Source organism: Rhinolophus sinicus, chromosome 8, assembly GCF_057876585.1.
Source record: "Rhinolophus sinicus isolate RSI-liver-muscle chromosome 8, RSI-T2T, whole genome shotgun sequence".
NCBI classification, from domain to species: Eukaryota; Metazoa; Chordata; class Mammalia; order Chiroptera; family Rhinolophidae; genus Rhinolophus; species Rhinolophus sinicus.
In genome coordinates this window covers 39,993,695-40,021,526 of record NC_142508.1, presented here as the reverse complement: position 1 = coordinate 40,021,526, position 27,832 = coordinate 39,993,695, and the positions used below count along the sequence as shown (strand labels likewise).

At 55.1% G+C, this 27,832-nt stretch overlaps 1 protein-coding gene across 1 annotated transcript; it reads left to right on the top strand.

Annotated features, from left to right (window-relative positions):
• Nucleotides 1-258: 258 nt before the first annotated feature.
• PPP5C (protein phosphatase 5 catalytic subunit) lies at nucleotides 259-22,951 on the top strand. The gene is made up of 13 exons (XM_019752609.3): nucleotides 259-463; nucleotides 6,388-6,629; nucleotides 13,850-13,997; nucleotides 14,747-14,868; nucleotides 16,911-16,976; nucleotides 17,297-17,395; nucleotides 18,238-18,343; nucleotides 19,690-19,832; nucleotides 19,970-20,057; nucleotides 20,968-21,008; nucleotides 21,092-21,270; nucleotides 22,191-22,272; nucleotides 22,444-22,951. The coding sequence occupies exons 1-13, from the start codon at nucleotides 343-345 to the stop codon at nucleotides 22,504-22,506; spliced, it is 1,500 nt and encodes a 499-aa protein (XP_019608168.1). The 5' UTR covers nucleotides 259-342; the 3' UTR covers nucleotides 22,507-22,951.
• Nucleotides 22,952-27,832: the final 4,881 nt, after the last annotated feature.

Here is a 27,832-nt window from a genome sequence, read left to right as displayed (position 1 = left end):
AGACCGCGGGGGAAATCCCACTTTAAGCCCCGAGAAACTCCGGCCTCGGAACGTGGCAACTTTGGGAGCAGGGACCACACCGGGCCATTTTTCCCCACGCGCCCCTCTTCACCTTTCCCATTGGCTCATTCTAAGAAGGGCGAAGTCTGGGGGCCCTCTGGTCACCTTGTCCTCCGCGCGCTCAATGGCGAAAGGGTCCTGCGCAGGCGCGCGAAGGGCGCCTTCGGGGCCCGCGCTTTACGACACTTGTGCGGCAGCGGCAGCGGCAACTCGGCACTCCTTCGCGACGATTCAGCCGGGTGCCGCTGGCCGCCGTTGCCAGGGTGGGGGTCGCTTTGCGGCATGGCGATGGCGGAGGGTGAGAGGGCTGAGTGTGCTGAGCCCCCCCAAGACGAGCCCCCGGCTGATGGCGCTCTGAAGCGGGCAGAGGAGCTCAAGACGCAGGCCAACGACTACTTCAAAGGTGCGCCCGCTCGGGAGAGAGTGAGGGGGGGATGGAGAGCGACCCAGGTCGAGGGGTGCCGGGCCCGCGCGGAACCATGGCAACGCGGAGCGGCAGCCTGGGCACGGGCCAGGCATTACCAAGTGACCAGGCGTGGGGAGGCCCAGGATGGCTCTACCCAGGGGTGACAGAGGGGGCTTCTGAGAGAAAGGATGATACCTAGAAGTGGCGGACGGAGCGGGTGCTAAGTGGGGAGACTGAGGAGGGCGCTACCAAGTGTGGGCGGGAGGGGGTCGGGAATGAGGGCTCGACCAAATATGAGAGACCCCCTGAGGTACTTAGCTTATGGTGAGAACTGAAGAGGGCGCTACCAAGTTGTGACATGGGGCGGGTGAGTGATGGCGCTACCAAGTGGGGAGACGGGTGAGTGACACCAAGTGGGGGTTAGGGGAGTCAGCCCCAATAGAGTAAGGAATCATGGGGATGGGGAGCAATCATTAGAATGGAAGGCAATTAAATAGGAGACTTGGGGTTACACGGGGAACAGGGATGTGTGGGAGGCCCTGGGAGTAGAGGTGGGGGAATCCCAAGAATAGTATGACTTAGGATCTTGAGAAAGAGAAAGATGTGTGGGGGCATGCATTCATTCATTCATTCAACTTGTTTATTGAGCACCTGCTATGTTCTAAGGCCTGTGCTAGACTCTGGGGAATGTAACAGCTAATGAGACAGATGCAGCCCGGCCGGAAAACAGCTTGTGATTTAGCAAGAGAATCAGACATTGAGAAACTACCCAAATAAATAATAAAATACTTAGAGATTGTGATGAGTACTTTGGAAAAAACCTCAACAGAGTGTGAAGTAGAGAGTAAGGGTTGGAAGCTACTTTAGATAGGTGGTCAGGGCAGGCTTTACTGAGGAGAAGGCATTTAATTCGAGGAGAATTGAAGAGTGTTCCAGGTGGGTGGAGCCTCACATGCAGAGACCCAGAGGGAGGAAATGAAAGGAGACTGGTGTGGCTGGAATTTTAGCGAGGTAGTGAGGAGACTGATACAAGATGGGTTTAGGAAGGGGCCCAAGTCATGTAGGGTTTCATAAGTCATTGCAAAAACTAGCTTGGATTTTACTCAGCTATCCAAGCAGAGACATTGGGTAGATAGAGGGGCCAGTCAGACTCCGAGAAGAAATTGGGCGTGATCAGCCTATAGATGGTATAGAACGTGCTGGGAATGGGTGAGGTCACCTAGGAAGAGAAGAGGCCCTTGAGGAAACCTTGAGGAATTCTAATTTTTAGAACAGAAGAGGAAGAGGCTGAGGAGGAGTGGTCGGTGAAGTGGAAGGGAAATCAGGAAAAGTGTCAGGAAAGATGAGAGAAGCAAATGCCTTTAGCAGGTGGGGGCTGTTCCCTGCGCCAGATGTTGCTGAGATGAGCACCCAGCACTGACCGTTGGATGGGGCTCCAGGACCGAGGTGGTACCCTTGACAAGAGCAGTCTCTGAGGAGTGATGGGAGGCACCCAAGAGTGAATGGAAAGTGTGGAAATAGAGACGACAAGTGTTGACAAGCATTTCGAGTATTTCGGTTCTGAAGGGGAGTGGAGAAAGGGGAAGGGAAATGCTTTGTTTTTAAAGGATGGAAGAGGCTAAGAGTGTGGTTCAATGGAGAGGGAGCATTGACCCTACAAGGGAGAGGAGAGACTTGCAGCAACATCGCCCTAGAGAGGGGAGGGGGTGGAATGAATCTAGAGCCCTAGAGGAGAGTGGGTCTTCATTGAGAGCACAGATGGATCCAAAGAGTGGGAAAGTTTTGTCAGATTGGGGAACAAGGAGGAGGTAGGGCCAGCGAGTCACGGGGTTGGAGGTAACGCCCTGAAGGCCGGGTCAGGGAGTGTGGAGGTACATTCTGGGGGTGGTAGGAAGCCATGGGAGGTTTTAAGAGAGGAGCAACATTGTCTGATTAGTATTTGAAAAAGATCCCCCAGCTGCCTTGCGGAGATGGGACGCAAGGGCCAGACTGGAGACGAGGAAGGAGACTAGAATGGTGGTCGGGTGAGAGGGGGTGGTCCTGCCAACTAGACTGGAGAGACAGAAACTGACTCAAGAAGTGTTTCAGAGAGGAAATGAAGAGGTGGCCTGGAGAGAGGGAAGAGGGAACTCCAAGCAAAAAGAACAGATGGCAAAGGCCCAGAGGTGCACCCAGGAGGGGAGTGGGGCTGGGTGTAAGAGGAAGGGGAGGTCATTTATGGTGAGGTTGCAGGGAGGAGCCTGAGCTTGCTGCTCAGGGTTCTGGGGCGCTACGGATCTTCTGAGTAGGGAGAGGACAAGGTTAGGTTAGTGCTTTAGAAAGACGCCCTGGAGGGGCAGGAGTGGAGGCAGGGAGGCCAGGGAGGAGGCTGGGGCGGGAACCTGAGCTGGAGAAGATGAAGGCCAGACAGGGCGGGGCTGAAGGGAGGGGAGCGAATGAGTAGATTTAAGAGATAGATGTTGAGGAGGCTGATTTGACAGAACTTGGTGACTACCTGATTTGGGGTGCTAAGGGGTCGAGGGGTGTCCAGGACAAGGCCCAGTCTCTACCTGAGGGATGGCCCAGGAGGTGGAGTTGTCCCTGGAATGGGGCTTGGGAGGAGCAACATGTACGGGGTTGGTGCCGAGGCAAGGGAAGAATTCTGGGAAACTGGAAAACACTGGGAGGAGTCCCTTGCTCCCCAGGACCTGGGATCAGAGCTCTCAGGAGCCCTGGGGCCGGGCAGGCAGCCAGAGGTCCTGGCATTGAGCTGGCACAGAGGAGAATTCCCCTCCTGGTCCGGGCCCCTCTCTGTATGGCAGGCACAGAGCCTAGCCTCAGGTCGATGGGAGTCACAATAAAAAGGGTAATTACAGCTCCCCTTAATTGAGCCCCTGTGGTGGCCAGGTACAGCGCTTTGTCTAATCCTCCCCTGGGGCACTGGGAGGCAAGGAAGGAGGGACCGCCCTGTTTGTTTTATAGAGGAAGCTGAGGCTCAGAGAAGTGAAACCACTTGCCCAAGGTCAGAATGTGCAGCAGCAGAGCCCGGATATCCCCCTTCCTCACCACGTGCTTGGCTCCCACGTGCAGAGTCCTTACCCAGAGCCGGCCTGGCCCCCTGCACGTGAAGGGGGACCCCAGGGACTTGGAAGATCCCTTGCCCACCTTCCCCCCACAAGGCTGGATCACTTCTGGAGCAGAGCTTGGATCATCTCTGAGTACCCCTTTCTGTAAAACGGGAGGGGTTGTATTTAACCCACAAGGAGGCCTCCAGGTCTAAGAGTTTGTAGACATGGTTAAGCGCGTAGGCTGCCTGGGTTCAAATCTTATTGCTTCCTCTTCCCTGCTGTGTGACCCCTGGGCAAATGATGTAACCTCTGTGCCTCAGTTTCCTCATCTGTAAACTGGGGACTGTTGAGTAGTAAATGCACTCATTTGTAAAGGAGGAGGGCTGGGATATGGTGTCTTTGGGCAAATGTGTGACGCGCAGGCCCCTCCCATTTCCTCTGCTCCATTCATTTCTTCCTTTGGCTTAGCCGTTCATTCGCTTCTTTTACAAGGATCTGCTGTAGCCACGTTTCATACTTGAGTTCATTAGCCCTCACAACCACCAAGTGAGGTCGGGCTGATTGTGATTCCGCATGTCAGATGAGCAAATTGAGGCTCAGGGAGGGGAGGCTGTTTCCTGGGGGGTCTCGGGTCTGGACCCGCAGAGCAGGTTGTCAGGCTCTCAGACACCAGGCTCCCCGCCGCATATCAGAGGGCCACTCAAGTAGCACCTCACCTGTCAGTGGGCTGGCCGGCTGGCCTTTGGAACCCCGCCTGGAGGCTGGAAGGAGTTCTCCAAGGCACTAGCATCCCAGGGAGGGTCGGTCAGACTTGGGCTGCCTGGTCCTGCCCATGCTTGTTTCTGGGAAGTCCTGGGCCTGCCCTCCGGGGCTCACAGTCCCTGGGACACACCTGTCACCTAAGGGTAACAACCCAGAGTGGGCAGGGCTGGGATAGAAGAGACCAGGGGCTGGAACAGCCCTGAGGGGTACCCGCCCCAGCCTGGGGTCAAGCAGGGCTTCCTGAAGGAGAGGGCATCAGGCCATTTGAAAGACTGCCAGATGTTAGCCTGCAAAAGGAATCGTTACATCGTCCCTGGCCATCTCCCCAGGAACTGGCTTCTCCTTTCTCTAGGGTTGGTTTTGTTCGTCTGTCTGTCTTCCTGTTTCTGTCTTCATTTCTTCCTTCCTTCGTTCCTTCATTCAGGAACTATTCGTGGAGTTTGGAACCCTCTTCCATTCCACTTCTTCACCTGACTCACTCTCATCCTCTGGGTCTTAGCTCCCACATTCCCTCTGGCTGCCTCAGATAGATAACACTCAGGGTTATCACTTTCTGGGGACGGATCTACATGTTGCCCCCCACCAGACTGTGAGCCCCAGGAGGATAGGGCTGAGGGGTGCTGTGTCCTCAGAGAAGGGAGAAACAGGGCCCCTGCCCTCATGGGTCTTAGGTTGAAATTGGGGAGGTGGATTATAAGCACGCAAAACAAAAGATCTGATGGTTTAGCAGATGGCTCTGGAGAAAAGTGAAGTGGGAGTTAGGGCAGGAATCCCCATTTTAGGCAGGACATTAGTAGGACTCTCTGAAACTCGTCCTGAGGGGGTATGTAAGTTGCCCAAGGACACCCAGCTAGTAAGAGGCAGAGCCAGGGATGGGGCCCCGGCCACCTGCCCCTGAGCCAGGCTTCCACCCAGAGGCCACCTCACGTGGAAGGTGAGAGTGGGGGCATTTGGGTCTCTGCCTGCCACTTACTGTGTAACCTCAAGCATAGGCTTTCCGTCTCTGAGCCTGTCCCTTCATCTGGAAAACGAGGCTAACGCAACCACTGTTGGAGTTGTTGGTGAGGGTTCAGTGAAGTGATTCATACACCAAGAGCCCCAAGTGGCACCTGGCACATCATGGCCCCCGTTCTGGTAAGCTCTGGTCTCCTGCCTGTCAGGTGGCCACCTGGGAGAGGCCCCAGCCTGACTGCAGGGATAGACTGAGTGTTTGACCTTAAATAAGACCTCATGACCCATCTGTAAAGTGAGTGGCAGATGATGCTTATGCCGTAGAGATGGGAGGATTCCACGGGTCGAGATGTAAAACGCAGGGCACGGCATAGCTCATTTCAAATAAAATCTCCCTTTTCCCCTTGGCCAGATGCCACATCCTGTCGCTCCACACTTAGAACATTCATGTCCAGACCCGGCTGTGGCTGTGGCCTTCAGGATCTGTTCTGCCAGTCTCCCTGCCCTCATCTCCCACCCTCCCCTAACTCGCTTTGCCCCAGCCACACCAGCCTCTTCCTCCCCTCACCCCGCCCTGCCCTTGGGCCTTTGCACCTGCTGTTCCTTCTGACAGGAACACTCTTCTCTATTCTGGTTTGTCACTTTCTTTGGGTCCTGGCTGATATGTCCCCTTCTCCTTGAGTCTTAAGTAGGTTTCTTCTCCTTGCCCACTTCCTGTTCTCCTACTAGGCCCCCTCTTTGGGCTCGTTTACTCGCTTTGGAGGCTGGACACCCCAGGGGCTCAGGGCAGACTCACATGGCCTGGTTCACAGCTCTGGCGTGCAGTAAGATGCCCTCTCCAGGCCGTGGGGAGGATTCAGTAAGACCCTCATGAGTCCTGGGAGAAGTATTGCCCAGTCTGCGGCCTGGAGGGGTCATGGTTGGGTGGCAGGTGTGTGGAAGTGACCTGGGGGTCCTGGGGATTTGGACCTGAGGAGATAAGCCTGTGCTGGCGTGGGACAGTCGGGACAGGGAAGAGGGACAGGCTGAAGAGACATTTCTGAGCTCGGCTGTGGCCTCAGTTTCCCCATCTGTGAACGGGGAGGCGGGGCCAACACGCAGCCTAGGGCCTGTCCTTGCTGGTAGCCCTGCCTCATGCCGCCTCCTGCTCCCTCCCCACAGCCAAGGACTACGAGAACGCAATCAAATTCTACAGCCAGGCCATCGAGCTGAACCCCAGCAATGCCATCTACTATGGCAACCGCAGCCTGGCCTACCTGCGCACCGAGTGCTATGGCTACGCCCTGGCCGACGCCACACGGGCCATTGAGATCGACAAGAAGTACATCAAGGGCTACTACCGCCGGGCCGCCAGCAACATGGCACTGGGCAAGTTCCGTGCTGCCCTGCGCGACTACGAGACGGTGAGCCGGGCCTCGGGGTGGGCCAGCTCCAGCACCTGAGCCAGGTGGCTGCCGAGGGTGGTGAGGCCGGCCAGGGAGGGCCGGCCTCCGTGCGTGCCTGGAGCGGGGGGTGGAAGGAGGCCATTCAGCCGTTTACTCGGCTCCCCCTCACCCAGCAAATGCCTGTGGGGCCCCTTGGCCTGCAGCGCACGACTGGGTTCACGTCTTGGCTGTGCCGTCGCTCACTTGGTTACCTGGACAAGCTCCCTAGCCTCTCCATGCCTTCTTTTCCCTGTCTGTGAAATGGGGAGAACAGTGAGACCTGCTTCTAGGGGTTGTTGTGAAGAATAAATAAGTTTCTGCTTAGGACGTGTTTAGAACAGCTCCTGGCGCAAAGCCCGTGTTCGGTAACCATTCACTTGTGGTTCTTGCTGTTGGGGAAGAGCCACACTGCCCTTCTGCTGATGGAGCTTCTCACTCAAACCCGGGACGTTGACTCTGGGTGAACACAGTCGCTGCAGAGGAGGATGTGTGCTGGCAGAAGATGGAATGGGTGATAGGCTGAGGGGACAGCAACGGGAGGTGTTGTAAGGGGGCGGGACCTAGAGCACAGTGGGAATTCTCTAGCTCTCTCCTCCGCCTGCCCTCCCATCACTGGGATCTTGCTGACGGTGAGACGGCGGTAAGGACGCACAGAGCACGCTCCCGCCTCACACAACGGGCTGAATGAGTCGTTGCGGCCGCCCTGTGAGGTGGGAACAGTGGTTACCCCCAGTGTACAGATGAGGAAACTGAGGCCCAGGGGGTCAGGTCACCTGCCCACCAGCAAGCAGCTGGCAAGTTGGGAGGATGGCAGGGCTGGAATTTAAACCCAGGCAGCTGGACCCTCCAGCCCGTGTCTCCCCCGCTTCTGAGAGTTAGCCCCCTGGGAGTCGGGGTTTCATGTGTTCTGTTTACTGGGATGGTGCACCCGGCAGGGGCCCAGTCAGTGTGTGTGGAATAAGTTCTTATTCTACCCCCAGTACACACACACCCTCTCTTCCTCCTTTGACTTCATTCACCGCACACCCCGAGCAGCTTCTGTTGTGTAGGGAGGGGTGGCGGGCATGCTGAGAGCCACAGGCTGCCATTGCAGGGAGCCAGGTCAGACTGCCCGCTGGCTGCTGGCCACTGGCCCAGGGTGCAGGGTGGATTTCAGGCCAAGTGCAGACATGAGCCGAGCCCTGGGCCAAGGGCCACCTGTGTCAGGGTGGGGGCAGGGGCATGAAGGGGCGTCATTTAGAGACCGGGGGGCCTGGGATGACACCGGGAGGACGAAGGAGGGAGCAGCAGAACCGTTCTTACAAGCTTGGGCTCCCAAGCCATTCCCTGGCCAACCGTCCATGTCCCTCGTGTCTTCATTTGGAGAATGGTGACAGGAGGAGTCGCCACCCCGGGTGGCTGTGGGGCCCTGGGGAGGTGGTGTGAGTAAAGGTCAGTGGGGCCGGAGGGCTCAGTAATGAGTAACCCAGAAGGACAGTGGAGGTTGGACGAGGACAGCTTTCCTAGGGCTCCAGGAGGGGGCAGCAGGGGGGGGAGAAGAGCCCTGAGCACGGGGGTGTCGCAGGGGTTCTTGTCGCAGCTCTGGCCCAGAGTGGGCCAGCCCCACGTACTCCGTGAGGCTGAGGTGGTCAGTTCCAGCCACCTTGTGGCTATGCAACATCTGCGCTTTATCCCAGGCCTGTGACGTCGTGCAGGGCTGGTGGCAGGATCCACAGCTTGTTTGGACTGACCTGAGGTGGGGCCACACCCAGCATTTAAATCATCGTGGCCCATTTCCCTGTGCGGGCTCTGCCAGCTGCACTGGGGAGGCCCCACATGAGCCTGAGAGCCTTGCCCACCTGGGCCTGGGCCTGGGCCTGGGCCAGCCTCATGCCTGCAGGCCGTCCACCATTCTTTATTTTGACTTGTCTCATCAGGCTTTGTGGGCGCAGGGCAGAGGGGCCAGGCTCACCCAGAATCATCCAGGGGTGGCGGCCCATCCAGAATCTACCTCCTACCCTCCATAGCCATCCTGTGACATGCTCCGGTTTCACGGAGGATGTGTCCAGGGCCCCGCTTAGATCATGGCATCCTTGGAGGTGGTGCCAAGACATGACCTTGGTTGAACAGACAAGCCCGCCGAAGGCTCTGCCTTTCAGCAGCTTGGGCTCTTGAGTGAAGGGCCTTTCCTTTCTCAGCCTCAGTTTCCTCATCTGCATGCTCACTGGGCCTAGCTCTGTTGTGAGCTTTTTACATGCATGAATTCAACCCATTTTACAGGAAGGAAACTGAGGTCTAGAGACGGGGAGCCCCTCCTCCATGGTCACCTAGCAGAGGAGTGGCGGAGCTGGGACTGGAACCCAGAGGCCGGGCTTGAAACTGTTCGTGGGCCGTGCGGTCAGTTTAATGGTTTGAGCCTAGCACTTCTGTTTTCATCAGATAGAATAGAGAAAACCCTTCATTGTTTGGAGGAAGTGTATATATTGTTTTTTCATTTAGGTGAATGCCGATGTGTGTTGGTTGTGATGTGAGATGTGTATCTCTTACTGTGAGTCAGACCGTCTGCCAGTCACTGGTGCAGTGGGGGGCACTGGCTCCAAGGTCAGGACGCCCAGCTGCGGGCTGTGTAGCTCAGAGGCCCTTGGCTCTCCGGCCTCAGTGTCCTGGTCTGTGAAAGGGGGAGAATAGTAGGCCGTCCTCAGCGTGCTTGTGAGGATGAAATGAGAACAGCACGTTTAGAGAAGGGCCTGCCTGCACCCACTTAGCACTTGGTGCGCTTTCTTCTGGGGGTGCTGGGGGAAGAGCCCTTCGCTCACAGGAAGCGCTGTGTACACTGCAGGACCTTGTTAAGGTGTCTCCATTCTGCTCTCCATCCAGGGCCAAGCCTTGGACCCTCAGCAGGAGCTGAGCTCCCCTTTCCATAGGTCCTTGTTGACTCCCCCCACCACCACCCTCACCTCCAAGCTAATCCTTTCAGAGGGACCCTTGCTTCAGGATTCCCCACCCTTTTATTGGGTCCTCTTGTCAGAAGACTCCACCTGTGTTCCTTCCTGTGTGTGGTTGGAACTCAGGTGGTCACATGGCCCCGGCCCGATCTGGAGGGCTCCTTCTGCATTCCCCACCCCTGTCTGGGATGTGTGGGGTTTGGTTTGTAATAGGTTTGTGTTTGCGTTTCTTCTTGCACCCTCTTCCAGTGCAGTCAGGTAGAAATGCGTTTCACCTTGCAAGACCGTACAAGCTCCAGTACACCGAAGGTATGGCTATACGATAGTAACAGGAAGTTGCCCTGACGCCTAGTACAGGGCTCACCGAGGGCCTGGCGCGGCGGGGACCTTCGTGCCGTAGTAACGCCTGTGATCTTCACAACCCTGCGCGGTGGGGAATGTCCCTGATTTACAGATGAGGAAAGTGAGGCCCAGAGAGTAGGTCCCTACCCTGAGGCCCCTCAGCCAGAAGTGACAGCCTGGTACCAGACTCAGGCTTCTGACCCCTGGATGTGTGCCACGGGCAAAAGTTTCCTGGCACAGCCCCTGGCCCTTAGCTCAGGCAGTGTACTCCAACGGCCTCTCTTCTGTTTTATTATAAAAAGAATGTTGGTTGTGACTAAATTAATTCACTAGAGGGTCTCGACCTGTGGGGGGGGGAACCCTAGCGTTGTGCCCAAGACTCATGGTGCAGGCAGTGCCTGCGCTAGAGACCTGGCTTCGTGCCAGCCGCCTGTGCCTCGCGCCGGCGTGCCCCTCTCCAGCGTATCCAGCTCCGGAGGTTGTCCTGATACTCGGACTGCCACCCACCGTTGTCATGTGAGGCCCCTGAGGCCGGGAGCTCTCCGCCTGGGGCATGGCTCCTGCCGCTCGGCGCCAGTGTCTCACCCTCGCTTTCACGCCCAAGCCGTCCTGAAAACCACAGTTGTTCTGGGAAAGTTCAGGCAACTCATTTGGTGGCAAAATCTGACCTGAACTAATAAGAGGCCACTGATGGTCTGGATTGCTCCCACATGGTGTGAGTGGCAATTCTGCTGCGGAAACGGAAGTGTGTGTGATGACCAGGTGTCACTCGGACCTATTGGGGTGTCATGTAACATAGAGCGTGTGTACTGTGTCACCTTTCCAAAATCCAGAAAATTCCCAAACACATGCAGCCCCCATGGCTTCACATAGGGATTGCAAACCTGTGTTGTCATTTCATCTATTTGAGCACTGCAGTTACTGCCTGATAGCTCTCCCAGCTGAAGATACCTTTTAAAAACAGCTTTTTTATTTCGAGAGCATTGTAGCTTCACCTGCAGTTGCAGGAAGTAAGTAGTACAGAGATCCCATTCTCCCAGTTTCCCCAGTGACGTAGCTGGCATAACTACATAAATATCACAGTCAGGAGACTGACGTTGAGCTAAACCTGATACTACTTGTTAAACGTCCAGTGTTAAGTTCTGACCCAGTGGGCTTCGGCTCCTGAAGACCCGCCAGGGTCTGGAGCAAACAACCGTCCCCAGGCGTGGTAGCCTGGCAGGGCCACTTCCCCTTTCCAGGCCCTGGCACAAGCACTGGCTTGCTGCTAGGCCCTGCGACGGGCCTGCTGTAAAACTCTCACACCACCCTCCACACTCGCTGGCACCTTCCTCATTTTCTGGAAGCTGAGGGAGGCTCGAGAGGTGGAGCTGCCTGCCCGGGAAGGCCTGGATTCAAACCCAGAGGCCTGACCCCAGAGCAGGGGCTCGTGATCGCCATTCCACGGTGCCTTCCTGGAGGGGGTACAGGGTGCTGTGGGGACGAGTGGCAGCTGGCAGTGGGGGGACAACATCTGGATGCGAGGTGGAAATCAGGAGCTCAGACAGGGAGAGAATGGAATCCTGGCTTCTTAGGTCTGTGACTTCACCTCTTGGGCTCAGTTTCCTCATCCATCAAATGGGAATTGTGATAACACCCCATAGAGCTGCTTTAAGGGTAAAATGAGCAAGTCAGCTGCTTACAGCAGTGCCAGGCATGTATTAAGTGCTCAGAAAATCCGCCGTGTAATACTGTTGCTTGTCTCTTGTTACCATTCGCGCTCCTCTTTTCCTGGTGTCAGGGTTTGTGCCCATCTTCCACTCCAGCTGTGAGCTCTCTGAGAATCAGGACTGGCTGGGTTGAAATGCTGAGTGGTTTGTCCATCCACTCGGGGCATTCCTTCACTGCTGGGACACAGCCTCGGCCCCGCCCTTGCGGGCCACCTTCCAATGGGGAAAAGCAGTGCTCAAGGTTGGCCAGGCGATCCAGGGGCTTGGGGGTGCCCAGAAGGGGTGCCGACCCAGCCTGGGGGAAGGGAGATGGAGCTAGAAAGGACTTGGAGGTGGGAATGATGTGTTCTGAGCCAGGGGCCACCTCTGCTGGGGCTGGAAGTGAGAGGAGTGGTGCATGTGGGGACTTGGGAGCTCGGTCTGGCTGGGCAGCGCTGGGCAAACGGAAAGCAGGCCCTTGGGAGCCAGGCCAAGTGTTGGTTTGGACTTTAGCACGGGGTGTGGACTCGTAACCTCTCCCAGTTTGGAAGGACTCCAGAGGATGTCTGGTGCTGTCTCCTCCCGAGCCTCGCACCATCCACAGCCCAGGCAGAGCCAGGCTCCAGCCTGAGCCTGCCCAGACAGGGAGGAAGCCATCGCTGGCTGAGACCCAGCTTTCTGCCACCCTCGTGGTCTGCATAGCCATTCTTAGGGTGGGTGAGCCACACCAACCCTCGGAGCCTTTGAACAGGCTTCTGACTCACTCTGCCAGGCCTTCCACCAGGGGGCATCCCCACCCCTGAGGGCCAGCCCTAGCACCACCCCTGTCTGTCCCCTGTACAGGAGCTGTGGGGGTCGCTCATCACCATGATAGTAACATGTAAGGAGAACTGTCTGGGGCTCAGAGGGCTGAAGTCACTTGGCCAAGGCCACATAGCAAGTAAGTGGCAGAGCAGGGATCTGAATCCAGCTCTGTCTGCTTCTGAGCTCGGAGGATCAGAGGTTTTAGGAAGCAGGACAGAAGGTGGAGAGAGTGGAGGCGATGGGCTCCTCTAGTGAGAACTTCCTGGGTCCCAAAGCAAAGCCGTGTGCTTTCTGCGTAGGAGCTACTTTAATCAGCACAGCCACCCGTGAAGGGGGCCATGAGGAGCTGCCGACTTGTCCGTGGGGTTGACTCTTGCTGGCGCCACTGCACGCTCTTCCCCAGTTTTCCCTCATTCAGTCCTCACAGCAGCCGTCGGATGTAGCACTCTCCACTTCATCTCACCAGGAGGAACCTGGGCCACCGACAGGCAGGCTCACCTGCCTGGGTCACACCACTGACGACTGGCGGGGGGAGAGGGGGGTGAACCCAGGCGGCCTGGATCTGTGGCCCCGTCTCCACCTCCCTTCAGTGGAGGAAACAGAGGGAACTCATTTGTCCTGGATCTCCCCGAAAACCCAAGGTCGAGCAAAGGACGTGACACCACTCAGCGCTGGCTGTGCCTTCTGAGCCCTGTGTTCATTACTTGTTCCCAGCAGCCCTGGCAAATGAAGAAACTGAGGTTCCAGGTGTCTGAGTCATCCAAAGGCATCGTGTGCCCTTCGGAGGGGTCTGGGCTATTAATCATGGCTTTAGAGCCAGCACACGCTGTCCTCCAACCCCACCCACCTTGGAGTTGACTGGACTAATATCAGTCAAGTGTGCCTTAGCCTGCTCTGGTTCCAGCAAGAAACCCGAAGCTGAGCGTGTGCTCCGCGGGCGGGGCGGTTGTGTGTTAATGATAGGCAGAGCTAAGATGGACCGTGTTTGCCTGAAAACGAGACCTGGCTGGACCATCAGCTCTAATGCGTCTTTTGGAGCAAAAATTAACATAAGACCGGGTCTTATATATTAATTTTTGCTCCAAAAGACATTAGAGCTGATAGTCCGGGTAGGTCTTATTTTTGGGAAAACACGGTGTTACGAGCTCGTGTGTGGGTTCCCTCATTTACCCCTCACGGCAGCCCTGTGTGGGCCACAATGTTAGGTCTGGTTTTGGGGTGCAGGAACTGAGTTCTGGAGGTGACACGTGTCCAGGGCTGCACCCCTGGTGCACGGCGGCCCCAGGAGGTCTGGCTTCAGCGTTCACAGAGCCCAGCGCCGGGCCGACCATGGCAGCGGCAACTTCCCTGCCTCCTGACTGCTCTCTGCCCCCTCCTTGGTTGGAGCATTGATGCCCCTTTCCTTCTTCCGTTCCTTCCCTTTGCCCACCTGCCTGCCCAGGTGGTGAAGGTTAAGCCCCATGACAAGGATGCCAAAATGAAATACCAGGAATGCAACAAGGTCGTGAAGCAGAAGGCCTTCGAGCGGGCCATCGCGGGCGACGAGCACAAGCGCTCGGTCGTGGACTCACTGGACATCGAGAGCATGAGTGAGTCGGGCCGGGTGCCCTGCCGTGCCCAGCCCAGAACGGTCCACAGCCTTGCGTGGGCTGCGCCATTCTTTGTGCACACTGTGGGGTGGTGAGGTGGGGCTCAGGGGCAGCCTCTGGTCCCCAAGCCCAGGCCGCTGTCTGTTGCTCCCGTCCTGCATTCTTGGGAAGTCCAGAGTCCAGAACTGGAGCTTGAGTTCGCCAGTTGTGGAGATGTGGGGTCCCCTGCTCCCACCCAAGCCTAGCTCCCTCCCAGCTTCTGTACCAGCTGCCCCACCCCCTGGCAGTAGCACCCACCCCTCAAGGGCCTCCCGTGTCCTGTTTGTCTCTGAGTCCTCTAGGCATTCAGATGACTCAGTCATTCATTCCACAGACAATTATAGAGAACCTACTATGTGTCAAACACTGTTCAAGGCACTGGGGACACAGCTGTAAACAGAACAGTCCCTGCCCTCATTGAGCTGATGTTCTAGTGGGGAGAGGTGATTAGTTACCCAACGAATTAATAGTGTTAAGTGTTGTAAAACCAAGTAGGCGGAGGGGGGAAGGGACACACTAGACGAGGAGGTTGGAAAGGGCCGCTGAGCTGGCCGGGCTGGCTGGGGACTGCGATCCTTTTTCACTCCATCCCCACCTCAACCTGAGCGTCCAGACCCATGTCTGCCCAAAGCCTGGGAGGGGAGCCAGGGCCCCCTTCCCACTGACACAGTGCCTGTGGCCACGGACTCATTTCCCCATTCACGCACCAGCCATCGAGGATGAGTACAGCGGGCCCAAGCTTGAGGACGGCAAAGTGACAATCACCTTCATGAAGGAGCTCATGCAGTGGTACAAGGACCAGAAAAAACTGCACAGGAAATGCGCCTACCAGGTAACACACTTGTTAGGGGCTACACACACCTGTGACCCCAGGATAGCATCACGGCTGGCGGTGCCGAAACAAAGCCACACAGGGCAGGTCGAGGAGAGAGGGAGTAACGGTAGCTGACACTCACCGCTGAGCCGGCACTATGCTGGGCACCGCAAGCTCTTTATTGCTGACATTATGTATATATTTTTGTTTTTAGTATTCCCATTTGGTTCTTTTTTAATACTTTAAATCTGTCTGCTCCGTGTGGTCACGCATGTTGTCTCCCTTTCCACGAGATCTTTGAACATGTTTGTAAGAGTTACTTTAAAGTTTCTGTCCGGTAATTCTACCATCTGGGTCATCGCTGGGTCTGCTTCTGTTGTCTTTTCTTCATGTGTCATATAATTTTTTTTAGTGTACGCCAGACATTTTGTGTAAAAGAACAGTAGAGACTGAGATAATGAAAATCTCTGCAGGACCTGGCAGGGTTTTCTTCCGTCAGGCCGCGAGTGTGAGGGGCTCTGTCAGTCTCACTTGCACTCCGGTGCAGCTGTGCTTGGCGTTGGTTCACCACTGGCTCTCGGCGTTTTCAGACCGGAATTGGTGTCCCTTCAGCAGACTTGCCCTGCCAGGGACATCTTTATGTTGTGAGGTCTCCAGCTTTAGGAACTGTGGGAGCGCTCTCATTTCCAGGCCCACTGCCAGATTTGTGGGTTGCTGGAAATTCTCTGCTCTCCAGTCTTGCCCCCCACTTTGTGCATCAGGAGGTCTCCCCCATCCTGCCCTGCACCTGGGCGCCATGATGGCTGGGGGAGAGAGGTGGCGGTGAGGGCAGAGGCTTTCTGTGGCTGGGGCTCCTTGGGGCGCTCATCTGCCCCGCCAGCCCACACCCAGCATGAACTTTCCTCTGGCTTCTCCTCCCTCGCTCAGCCTTGGTGGGTCTTACCCTTCGACCACTCTGCCAAGATGACCAGGGAGAAAGCAGCCTCTTCCCCCAGGAAAGGGCCTCTTGCTGGCTACAGTTGGATTAGTTTAGGTTTCTTGGTATCCTCAGATCTCAGATGCGTTGTTTTTTTTTATTTGATTTTGTTGGGTTTCTCATTATTAGGGCGAGAGTGGCAGTCTTATAACTTTCTACATTCTCACCAGAAGTGGACATCTACTTCTTAACGCTTTATTTTTTTCCCAACTTTTTATTTTGAAAATTGTCAAAGCTACAGAGAAGTCAAAAGAGCAGTATAATTAGCATCCATTCCCTTCACCTAGAGTCACCAACTAGTGACATTCTGACGCATTTACTTTGTTTTTGTACATACATATGCATGTGTATATATACGTACTTTTGTCTTTTTTTCTGAACCATTTGAGAATAAGTTGCATCATGACCTGTATCTCCTAAAAACAGGACATTCTCCTGCATGACTACAGTTCAGTTGTCACACCTGAGAAATTTAGCACTGACATGATAATGTTGACTAATGCAGACAGTCCACAGGTCATCTGTAAAATCCGGAAACATTGTCAAATATACATGACATTGTCAAGGTCATCTTCAACTAGTAAAAACTAATGTTATCTACATGTTTGAATTTCCCCCCAGTTTTCCCAAAACATCCTTTTTAGCTATTTCTTTCAAATCCACAATCCATTGGAGGATCAACTATTGCACATGACCTGCCTTTTACCTCTTTTCATCTAAAACATTCTTATGCCTTTTGGAGGAAACTCTTCCATGACACTGATATTTAGACGTGTCCAGGCCAGTTGTTGTATAAAATGTTCCACATTTAGATTCATCCACATATTTCTTCATGATACTGATTATTTTGAGAGAAACTAAGAATCTCAGTTTTCTCACGAAATAACCCCAGTGTTTAAATGCCACAGAGGCCACTTGGATCACAGTTTGGGGGACACCTCTGGCCTAGCACCCACTTTTCTGGGCCTCCCCTGCCCATTCCTCTCCTCTCTCCACCTCACCCTCAGCCCAGCAGGTCTGCAGGGGCTAGAGTAGCGGGTAGGCCCTCCAGCTCGTCCTGCTTACAGCCTGCTCTGCCTTCCAGATTCTGGTACAGGTCAAAGAGGTCCTGTCCAAGCTGAGTACGCTCGTGGAGACCACACTCAAAGAGGTGCGCGCTGTGGGGCAGTATGTGGGTGGGCCAGGGGTGGGGGCTCCCTGGCTGGGGAGGGGCCACGGAGCTCAGAAACTCACAGACCCACCTGGCTTGGTCTGCCTTCTTTCTCCCCCCACCCCGTGTCTGTCCCCTTGGATGTCCCTCCTCTCCTGGCCTCTTGGTCTCTGTCCCACCCTCTTCATGTCTGTCCCCTGCCTGTGTCTTTGCATGGTTCTTCTCGGTCTACTGTGACCTCTTGCCCCTCCTCTCCTCCCTGCCCCCTCCCCACGTCTCTCTCTGGGCCCCTCCCTCTCCGGTGGCCTCTTTTCTTCCAGACAGAGAAGATTACAGTGTGTGGGGACACCCATGGCCAGTTCTATGACCTCCTCAACATATTTGAACTCAACGGTTTACCCTCGGAGACCAACCCCTATGTATCCTTCCTCAGAAGCGCAAACCCCTCCCCAAACCTGGATTTTGGAGAGGACCCCCCGGCAGAGAAAAAGGCCTGAACCTGGGAAAGGAGACGCTTGAGCAGTTGCTCAGGCGCCAGGATGTGGGTGCCCCAGGCTCAGGGCCAGTCCCCACGTGCTGTGTGACCAGGGCAGGTGGCGCAGTCTCTGGGCCCCAGCTTCTCTTCATGTGGAAATGGGGCTGCTGCAAGAGCCTACACAACAGCACCTGGCACTGCCCGCACCTGGGTTTCCTCTTGGCTTTGCCACTTCCCAGCTATGTAACTGTGGCAGGTTCTTCCCCTCTCAGTGCCTCAGTGTCCTCATTTGCAAAATGGGGATAATAACAGGGCGTACCTCATCAGGTTATTGAGAGGAGTAAATGACGTAATACCTGTAAAGTGTCCAGTGGCCCACAGTTAGTGCTTTGTAAGTATTTGCTAATGTTATAATTGCTTGATAAATGGCCACTGTTAGGTCTACCAGGCCTGTGTAGTATTGGGTGGGAGGGTCCGTGTCCCATTTCCCCTGTGGCTTTGGGGCTGTATTTGGGGGAGAGCTGAAACAGGCTGAGCACCTGGTATCTCCCCCTCCACCATCAGTTTCCCTGCGAAATAGGTGAGCTTGAGGACATCAGTACATCCTACTGAGGCTCAGAGAGGCCAAGCTGCTGGGCCAGAGCCACACAGCAAGGAAAGAAACAAAAGCCCCGATCCCCTGAGCCCTGCCGACATCCTCGCTTCTAGGGAGGCACTGAGAGGAGCCATGGGGTGTGGAGAGACTGGGGGAGTAGCCCCCTGTTTTTGTTTTCCTTAGCAGGGCAGATATTTAATGGCGACTTTGTGGACCGTGGCTCCTTCTCTGTAGAAGTGATCCTCACCCTTTTCGGCTTTAAGCTCCTGTATCCAGATCACTTTCACCTACTGCGAGGTGAGCGGGGAGGCAGTGGGTTCTGGGCGGGCACTTGTTTCTCCTCTGAGCCTCTGCTTTCTCATCTGTACTGTGGGGAGACAGCTGTGTTTCCTTCGGCCTTCACCGAGATCGTGCGCAGGGCTGCTGCCCTGGAAGGCCGGCAGGCTGCTCCACACAGGGCGTTGCACAAAGGGCGATGTGGGCTGGATGGACTTCGGGGCTGGGAGGGCTCTGGGCAGAGGAGGTCGGGGGCTGGCTGGGCTGTCAGCAGGATCCCTCAGGCCTCCGTGTGGCGAGCAGACCAAGGGCTGAAGGTGGGAGCAGGGAGACGTGGTAACGCTGGAGCCGCGTGGGAGCAGGGGTTGGGTTTGGGTCCTTTAAGGTGGAGCCCCGAGTGTTTGCTGGTGGGTTGGATGCAGAAAGAACAGGCCAGAGGGGGTACTCCGGGGTTTTAACTGGAGCAACGGAGGGCTGTTGCTGCCACTGACATCCAGGGAGACCAGAAGAGGAGGGTGAGGGCCAGGAGGTGAGCTCAGCTCTGCACATGGCTGTGAGACTGAGAAGAGATGTCTGGAGGACTCCTGGGGGCTGTAAAGTTTGCATTCTTCGGTGACCATGTGGTATTGGGCAAGATCGGCTCCCCTGGGAGTGAAGGCTACCCCGGGAGGACCTGCCTGTTGAGAGGTGGGGAGATGAGCAGGAGGTGCAGCGGGAGAGGGAGGAGAGCCGGGAGGAGGGAGGGGGCAGGCGCTGGGTTGGGGGCTCCAGGGCCCGCGCTGACACTGGCGAGCCTCGGCATTCACGGAGCCACACCTGGCCCATGGCAAATGCTTGCTAAGCCCCTGCTGTGGGCCTCGTTCTAGGAGGCACCGAAGAGTTAGCTCCGACTGAAGAGTTGAACAATCCAGACTCAGCAGACACGGGGTCCCGGGAGGGAGGCAGGAGGTTGTGTGTGGGGAGACGGAAGCACAGCGTGGGGCTGGCCCGCAGCAGGTGCTCTGCAGTGAGCCCATTTTTTATATCAAGATCTCCCCCCTTGGTATTTCCAGCCTGGAAGGCACAACAGGTCCTCCAAGAGGGAACCCAAGGCACACAGGGGCAAGGGGTCCCCCCATCCCATGGTGACTTGGGGCCGGGGCCACCCCTGAGCCTGGTGGCCATGTGCCCATGTGTGCTTCTCAGCTGGTGTGCTCCTCCAGAAGATGGACTGAAAACAGTGTCTGCATCTCACCGGGTCTCTGTGAGGGGCTACGGAGCTGATGGCGTGAATGTTACTGGCTTGGGGCCGCCAGGCAGGCCTCCCTGGGCCCCCAGGCACCAGGCAGTGGGGGGCTGAGGCCTCTCTTTGTCCTCTTATTGGCCAGGCAACCATGAGACGGACAACATGAACCAGATCTATGGCTTCGAGGGCGAGGTGAAGGCCAAGTACACTGCCCAGATGTATGAGCTCTTCAGCGAGGTGTTCGAGTGGCTCCCGCTGGCCCAGTGCATCAATGGCAAAGTGCTGGTGAGGACAGCAGTCGAGCCTCACGGGCTCCCACCCACAGGGGTCACGTGTGGGCAGGCATGCTGGTGAAGCGAGTCGGAGGGTGGGGGTATGGCGGGCGCCTCCCCTCACACAACTGTCCCTACCCTGACCCCCAGATCATGCACGGGGGCTTGTTCAGTGAAGACGGCGTCACCCTGGACGATATCAGGAAGATCGAGCGGAATCGGCAGCCCCCAGATTCAGGTGACGGGCGGGCTGGGTGACAGCCCCTTCCCTCCCAGGGCCTGGTGTCTCCAGGCGAGAGGAACAGCCTGGGCTCAGATCTGAGCTGCTGTGATCTCGGCCCTGCCCCAGATGTGCTTTGTGCCCTTGGCAAGGACAGCAAGGCTGAGCCTGTTCCTTGGCTGTAACTTGGGGCGTGCGCCTCTCATGGGGCCACGCTGGCAAGAGAACAGTAGTGTCCAGGGCCCAGAGCACACAGGCGTCTGTTTATTTGTGAGTTCAGCTCCTGACCCCTGGAGGACGTATTAGGGCTCCTGTTCTAGTGCGGGACAGACAGCAGAGTATTCACACCCCTACGTGTGCTCACACAACTGTGTGGAGGGTGTGGATAGAGCGGCATGACAGGCCGCCTGGGGACGCCACGTTACAGCTGATTGGGGAGGAGGAGGAGGCAGCTGCTGTGCAGAAAAGCTTCCTGGGCAAGCACGTGGGTCCTAAGGCAGGGGAGCTTGGCAGGGGGGGAGGAACAGTGGGCAGCCCGTGATTTGGGGTGAGCAAGGAAGTGCTTTAAAAAGGTTGACAAGGCCAGACCCTGTAGCCTCAGGCCTGCGTGAGGAGCTTGGGCTTTGTTCCCTGGGCAATGGGAGCCACCGAAGGCTGAGCAGGAGAGGGACCTGATCTGAATGTCGATTAAAGCTCCTGGCTGTGAGGCCGGAATGGATTGAACAGGGTGTGTAGGGGAAGTCATCGGGGAGGCCAGCGCACTGCCCAGACGAGAGGCCTGTGGCCAGCTCAGAATCCCATCTTACGTGGCCCGTGGCCCTCGGCAGTGGGTAACTCCTGCCTAGCCCCCACGCAGTCTGGGCGGTGGTCTGAACACACACCCCAAGCAGGCGGGCCCGTCCCTGACGTCCCCTCTACTCCTTTCCAGGTCCCATGTGCGACCTACTCTGGTCAGACCCCCAGCCACAGGTCAGTTGCCCTGGGAGCTGTGGCCAGCGGATGTGGGCAGGGGGTTGGGGGGGACAGGCACCCTGAGCTCGCTGTCTCCCCAGAATGGGCGCTCGGTCAGTAAGCGGGGTGTGAGCTGCCAGTTTGGGCCCGACGTCACCAAGGCCTTCCTGGAGGAGAACCAGCTGGATTACATCATCCGCAGCCACGAGGTCAAGGCCGAGGGCTATGAGGTGGCACATGGCGGCCGCTGCGTCACCGTCTTCTCCGCCCCCAACTACTGGTGTGTCCCCGTTGCTTTCGCACAGCCGGGCCTCTCCCCCCAGCCCACTGGTTTTTACTTTTTATAGAAAATTCCAAAGACAAATAAGAACAGATAAAATAGTATAATGAATGCCCACATACTCATCAGTCAGGTTCAGCAGGTACCAACTCAGGCCAGTCTGTCGCTCTTAGCTCCCACCCACCCCCACGGCGGGCAGTTTTCATACAGACCCCAGGCCTCATCTCTTCCGTCCGTTGATGCCCCAGCGTGTTTGAAAGAACTCTTTTCTAGCACTGTCACACCTTCAGAAAACGTCACCTGGCCCAGCCGGAATTCTGTTTCTCATGACTCATAAATGTCTCTTTTCAGTTGATTTGCAAGCAGGACCCAAACAAGGGCCACATTTTCAGTCATCTTATCTTCGCATCCCCTGTCCCTTGCCATTTTTTGGTTGAAGAAACCAGATAGGCCCCTTGTCTTGCCAAGTTGCATATGCTCTGGACCAGGCTGCTTCTGTCCTGGCGGGGCGGCAGTTACCGTGTTCCTCTGTCCCCCATTTCCTGGGGGTGAGAGGCAGGACATAGTCAGACTGGAGCCCAGGTCATGGCAAGAGTCCTGCTTCCATGGGGCTGTGTGTGCCCCGCCCATCCCATCTCCCCTCCCTGTTCCTGTGCCCTCATTCCCCTTACCCCCTCCTGCCTGGGCCCCCCTTTCACTGGATTCCTCTCCCACTGCTGTCTCTGTCCTGCCCTCTGTTCTCGACTCTCCGTCAGTGTCTGTCGTGGCCTCTGTCCCTGTGTCTCCCTCTTCTAAGCCTTTGCCATCCAGCCTCGGCGGTCTCTCCCTCATCCCCCCACTCGCTCCCTCTTCTCTCTGCCCCGCCCTTCTCTGTCCCCCAGCCCCTCATGGCCACTCTGCCTCTGCCCCTGCCCCTGCAGTGACCAGATGGGGAACAAAGCCTCCTACATCCACCTCCGGGGCTCTGACCTGCGGCCTCAGTTCCACCAGTTCACAGCAGTGGTGAGTCACCCCTGGGGTCCCCAGTCTCCCCAGCCTTGGCCTGGTCAGGAGGGCGGGGGGCACAGTGCTCGACAACAGGGGGTGAAGGTTCTGCCACCTGCGTCCTGGGGCTCACAGACTCCCCTGAAGCTGCCTAATCTCTGTCTCTGCCCCGTGTGCGTCTGTTCACAGCCTCATCCCGACGTCAAGCCCATGGCCTACGCCAGCACGCTCCTGCAGCTCGGCATGATGTGAGGCCGGCGCGCCAGGGTCCCCGCTCCCCGCCTCCAGGCCTGGCCCAGGGCAACGTTGGACCCCCTTTTACTTTGTAAAATTTGTATTTATTCCCCTTTAGGTTTGCAGAGGGGGTGGGGGGCTGGCCAGAGAATCTGCTCCCTGGACAAAGAAGAAGGAGGTGGAGAGGCTGGGGTCGGGGCACTATCCGGGCATTTAGGAGGGAGGCCAGTCGTGGGGGTGGGGGGCAGAGGCTTCCCCGCCCCCCTCGTTTGCATGGCCCCTCCCCCACTAAAGCAATAGGGCCCCACCATAGGAAGACCCCAAAAGAGGGTCATCAGGGAGGCCTCGCCTCTTCCCCCCTCCTGGCAGCCCCGGGGTGGGGCTAGGCTGGGGCTCACCCCCTTCCCCAGCTATTTTATGTCTGTAATTAAATATGTTAAAATAAAGTCATTATTGTAAGTCAGCTTGTCTCGGATGGTGGAGATACTGGGATTGGGGTGACCACTTCATTAGGAGATCCGGAGGGTCGGGGAAACCACGAAGTCCCACCCACCTCATCTCCCATCTCGGGGGCGCCCTGGAGCTGGCCAGCTAGGCAACTCCTGTGTCTGCCGGGCTCCTGAGGGAGAGTTCTGCCTTGGGTGGAAGAGCCCATGAGCAGCACGGCGTGCACACGGAGAGACCAAGTGGGCCAGGGAGGCCGGGTCCACGGAAACAGGAAGAAACTCCTCTCCTCTGCCCGGCCGTCAGCAAGTGTTTACAGAGCATGCTGGGCGCCCACCTGCCCTCGTGCTCAGTGCACGGGGCAGACCCTGCGGCAGGCCCAGCTTTAGGTTTTACCTCAGCACAAAACACTTTTCTACCCGCTAAGGAAGACCAGAGGTGCTCCCACCATTTCCCCTCTTCCTCTCCACTAGAGGTTAATAGTGAATCCTGTTCAGGCTGCTCTGCCTGGCCCGGGCCCTCCGGAGAGATTCCTGTTTCAGGTCGGAGCTCTCCTGGACCCACCTTTTTGCACAGAGATGGAGACCTGGGGGGTTGTCTCCAGGCAAATGACACCAGACAGAGGGTGGAATCTAGTGAGCACTTTGCACCCTGGTTGCCTCCCCCGGGGCAGGAATGAGGCGACCACAGTCCTAATTCTGTGGCGGCATTGCAGGAAGTGTGGGCACCCTCCTGGGGAATACCGGGGTGTAGTGTCCTAAGGGAAGGAGACATGGGTCCGTGTTGTGAGGAGTCCAGAGCAGACAGAGTTCAGCCACATGAGAAGCTGCAATATTCCCAGGTACCCCACGAATGTGGATATCGCTGCTACACTTCAGGAGCCCCTGAACCCACCTCACGATCAGTGAATTGCAGTGGTGTTAGCTCAGGTCGGCTCCATTCCTTCATCAGGGTTTCCTCATGGTCTGGACGCTGCCCGCCTGCATCTGTAGCCACAGTGATACCTGTGTCTTTACATTACACCCATGTCTACACGGATAGCTACAGCTACGGCTGTGTCCTTATGTGTATCTATGTCCACATCTGTGTTAGTCTCCTGGGGCTGCCGGAACAAATCCCCACAAACTGAGTAGCTTAAAACTGCACATTTAGTCTCTCAGTTGTGGAGCCCAGAAGTCCAAAATTAAGACAGCTCCACCTGAGGGCTCAGGGGGAGAATTCTTCCTTGCTTCTCGTTTCTCATGGCTCTTGTCATTTCTTGGCTCCAACCTCTGCCTCCGTGTTCACATGGCCTTCCCCTTTTCTCTGTGTCTTCTCTTCTGTCTCATAATGACACTTGTCACTGGATTTAGGGCCCAATTGAATTATCTAGGATGATGTCATCTGAGATCCTAAATTACATTTGTAAAGATCTTTTTTTCAAATGAGGTCGCAATTGCAGGTTCCAAGGGTTGGGTTAGGATGTGAACATACTCATTTGGGCAGTGGGCGGGGGGGTCCAGCATTCAGCCTACTGTAACATATACGCCTATGTCTGTATCTACGTCTGTCCTTACCTGCATTTGTATCTATGTCCTTATCTGCAGCTACATTTATATCATTATATCTATGAAACAGGTTATAAGTATACAACCAAACGACAATGGGAGTTATCTTCTGGTAGAAGAATCCTAGCTGATTTTAATTTTTTATGATTTTGATATTTATCCAAATTTTTTCAATGAACATATATTACTTTTGTAACAAAAAAACAAGAAATCGTATTATATTGAGGAATAGAGCAAAGCCTTCACTGTCTAAAACTGACCTTTTCCTCTCATTTCAAGCCACCGCCTCCTCTCCAGCCCCATCTTGGGTGGCTGCACCGTCCTCTCTGTCACCCAGGGCATAGTGGCAGCCTTGTCCTGGCCCCCTCATTTCCTCCCATACAGCTCCCTAGGCAGTGGCCCTCCCACGTTTGCCCAGGTGGGGCTCAGGCTCTGTCAGCCTGGCCGAGGTTTCCAGGTTGAGGGTTGGTGGTGCCTTTCCCCTGTTCTAGGCAATTCTATGGCCCGTAGTGTTCTCAGGATAAACCCTTAGCACAGGCCACTGGCACAGTCTGGCCCCACCTTGCCACAAACTTTCACCGCAATTAAAGCTAAATTCAAGAATTGGGGTTTTATATATATCTCTCTAGATCACTTTATTTTTAGGCTTAAAAAATGGTCTGTACTGAATGCTCTGTGTATAATCATGCATTTGGATATAAATAATTACGTATGGGGGGGAGATACGTGGAATCCATAAAATTAAAACTGCAACCAAACAATATTAAATAGTACATAGTAACTGGAGAGATGAATGAGACCAAACGCTAAATTTGAGTTAGCAACAGTGGCCCAACACCACGGATCTGAAGTCCCTGTAAAAATTCAAATAAGTGTTTGGAGATTCAAGTAAACCGTCTGCCCTGTCTTGGTCAAACTTCCTAGGGTCCCTGCCTGGTGTCAGCCCTGAGCCAGCACTCACATAGCTCCTTGTAAATCCTCTTCCTCGCTCAGGCTCGGGCCCGTCTTCTGGTGAAAATGGAAAGGCTGCTGTCGGTACTTAGAGCACAGATTCCACGGTCATTGTCATTTTTCTGCTGTGGAAGCGCTTTGTGATAGCAGTCGACCAGCCCTGAAGAAATTCAGGCCTGATTCTCTCCCTCTGGCTTCAGGCAGCAAATATTCCTTATATGCTCTACACAAAACTTAAAATGAATGCCTTGGGTATCATAAAATAATTTGATTAGTGTCACAGTCATGAGAGACCATGGACTTCCAGGTGAATGGAATCAACAGAAGACTTTCTAAACAAATACACCCTTTTAGTTCATCGTGTTACTGCATTATATCCTTTGATTACCAGCTGTCTGAAAACAGTTGTTCACAGAAGATTCACAGATTTGCATTAAAATGACCTCACAGCTGTGGCCTATCCTCAGAACTCATTTATCTCCGTACATCTTTATTCAAGCCAACATCTTCCCACAATTTATTACACTATTTTAAAAGTATCTTTCCCATCACAAAATATACTAGTCCTTGCTCGTTACAGATGCCCTAGAAAACAGACAGTGCTCAGTTGTCTCTGAAGATGCTGCTAACAAGTCCTGTGCCTGTACTGCCTGCCACTCCTCCCACCACTGGGAGAAACAGCATTCTGTTTCTCCTTCGGGACTCTGGCCAGGTCTTGTGACTTGTTTTGACCAATAGAATGCAATGGAAGCGATGCTGTGTCAATTTCAGGCCTGGCAGCTCCCACTTCTCCCTTGGAAACCAGCTACCATTTTGCAAGGAAGCTCAAGCTTCACTTACCGAATAATGAAGGATGACTTGGAGGAGAGAGGCCACAGGGAGGAGAACCAACCAGTGTCCTGGCCACCAGCCCTAGCCCACCACCAGCCGACTGCAGCCACAGGTGAGACCAACAGAAGAACCACCCAGTGACCCCACTGTATGGTACTAATCATAGCTGTTTGAAGCCACGAACGTCCGGCCGGTGGTTATATAGCAATATGGTAAGATGCTACAACGTCAGTAGGTTCTGCAACTTTAAGAGAAACGACGTAAAATAAAACCAATGTTACCACAGGCTAATTGATATAAACAACAGTTAAGTTCCCAGGGCATCTCATCAACCATGTAACAAAACGACAGTGAACAAAACATCATCCGAGGACCTGCTGTACATAGCTAAAGCCAACAACCCCACAAGCTCCCAGCCCGGAGAGGAACCCAGTTAAGATTTTGGTATAGATTCTGCCAGATTTCTTTTCCCTGTGCCCATACATAAAATTTAAAAATTAACAACAGGAGGGGCCGGCCCGGTGGCTCAGGCGGTTGGAGCTCCGTGCTCCTAACTCCGAAAGCTGCCGGTTCGATTCCCACATGGGCCAGTGGGCTCTCAACCACAAGGTTGCCAGTTCAATCCCTCGAGTCCCACAAGGGATGGTGGGCTCCGCCCCCTGCAACTAAGATTGAACATGGGACCTTGAGCTGAGCTGCCGCTGAGCTCCCGGATGGCTCAGTTGGTTGGAGCACATCCTCTCAACCACAGGTTGCCAGTTTGACTCCCACAAGGGATGGTGTGCTGTGCCCCCTGCAACTGGACCTGGAGCTAAGCTGCGCCCTCCACAACTAAGATTGAAAGAACAACTTGACTTGGAAAAAAAAAAAAGGCCTGGAAGTGCACACTGTTCCCCAATAAAGTCCTGTTTCCCTTCCCGAATAAAATCTTTAAAAGAAAAAAAAAAGATGAGAAAATGCCACTAACAATTCTATACCCATGAATTTAAAAAAAAGAAAAAAAGAAAAAGACAGACCCACACACAAGGAAGAGCATTTGAGGACACCGGGAAGACAGCCATCTACCAGCCAAGGAGAGAGACCTTAGAAGAAACCAACGCTGCTGACACCTTGATCTTGGACTTCCATCCTCCAGAACTGTGAGAAAATTAATTTTGGTTGTTAAAGCTTCCCCTTCTCTGGGATTTGTTATGGCAGCCCTAACCCACTAATACACTACATGACCCAGCAATGCTGCTGCGAGGTACCTACCTAAGAGAAATGAAAACATCTGTCTACACAAAAACTTGTACATGAATGTTCACGGCAGTATTGTTCATTGTAGTCACAAAGCAGAAACAACCCATGTGTCCATCAACTGATGCATGGAGAGCCGAAGGGGGGAGATCCAGACAATGGAATATTATTCAGCCACAAAAAGGAATGAAGCACTGACACACGCTACTGATACCTGCTTGAAAACATCATGCTCAGTAAAAGAAGCCAATCAGAGACAACATTTTGTAAAACGACAAGTCATTGGCTAAGATGGTTGACTGTGTAGTTCATTGATATGAATGATTGCACTAGAC

Excerpts from the sequence above, each read along its gene's own strand:
- PPP5C (XM_019752609.3), top strand. The coding sequence starts at position 343 with ATGGCGATGGCGGAGGGTGAGAGGGCTGAGTGTGCTGAGCCCCCCCAA. Across the intron at positions 16,977-17,296 it reads TGGAGACCACACTCAAAGAG|ACAGAGAAGATTACAGTGTG; the intron begins GTGCGCGCTGTG and ends CTTTTCTTCCAG. Across the intron at positions 18,344-19,689 it reads TCACTTTCACCTACTGCGAG|GCAACCATGAGACGGACAAC; the intron begins GTGAGCGGGGAG and ends CTTATTGGCCAG.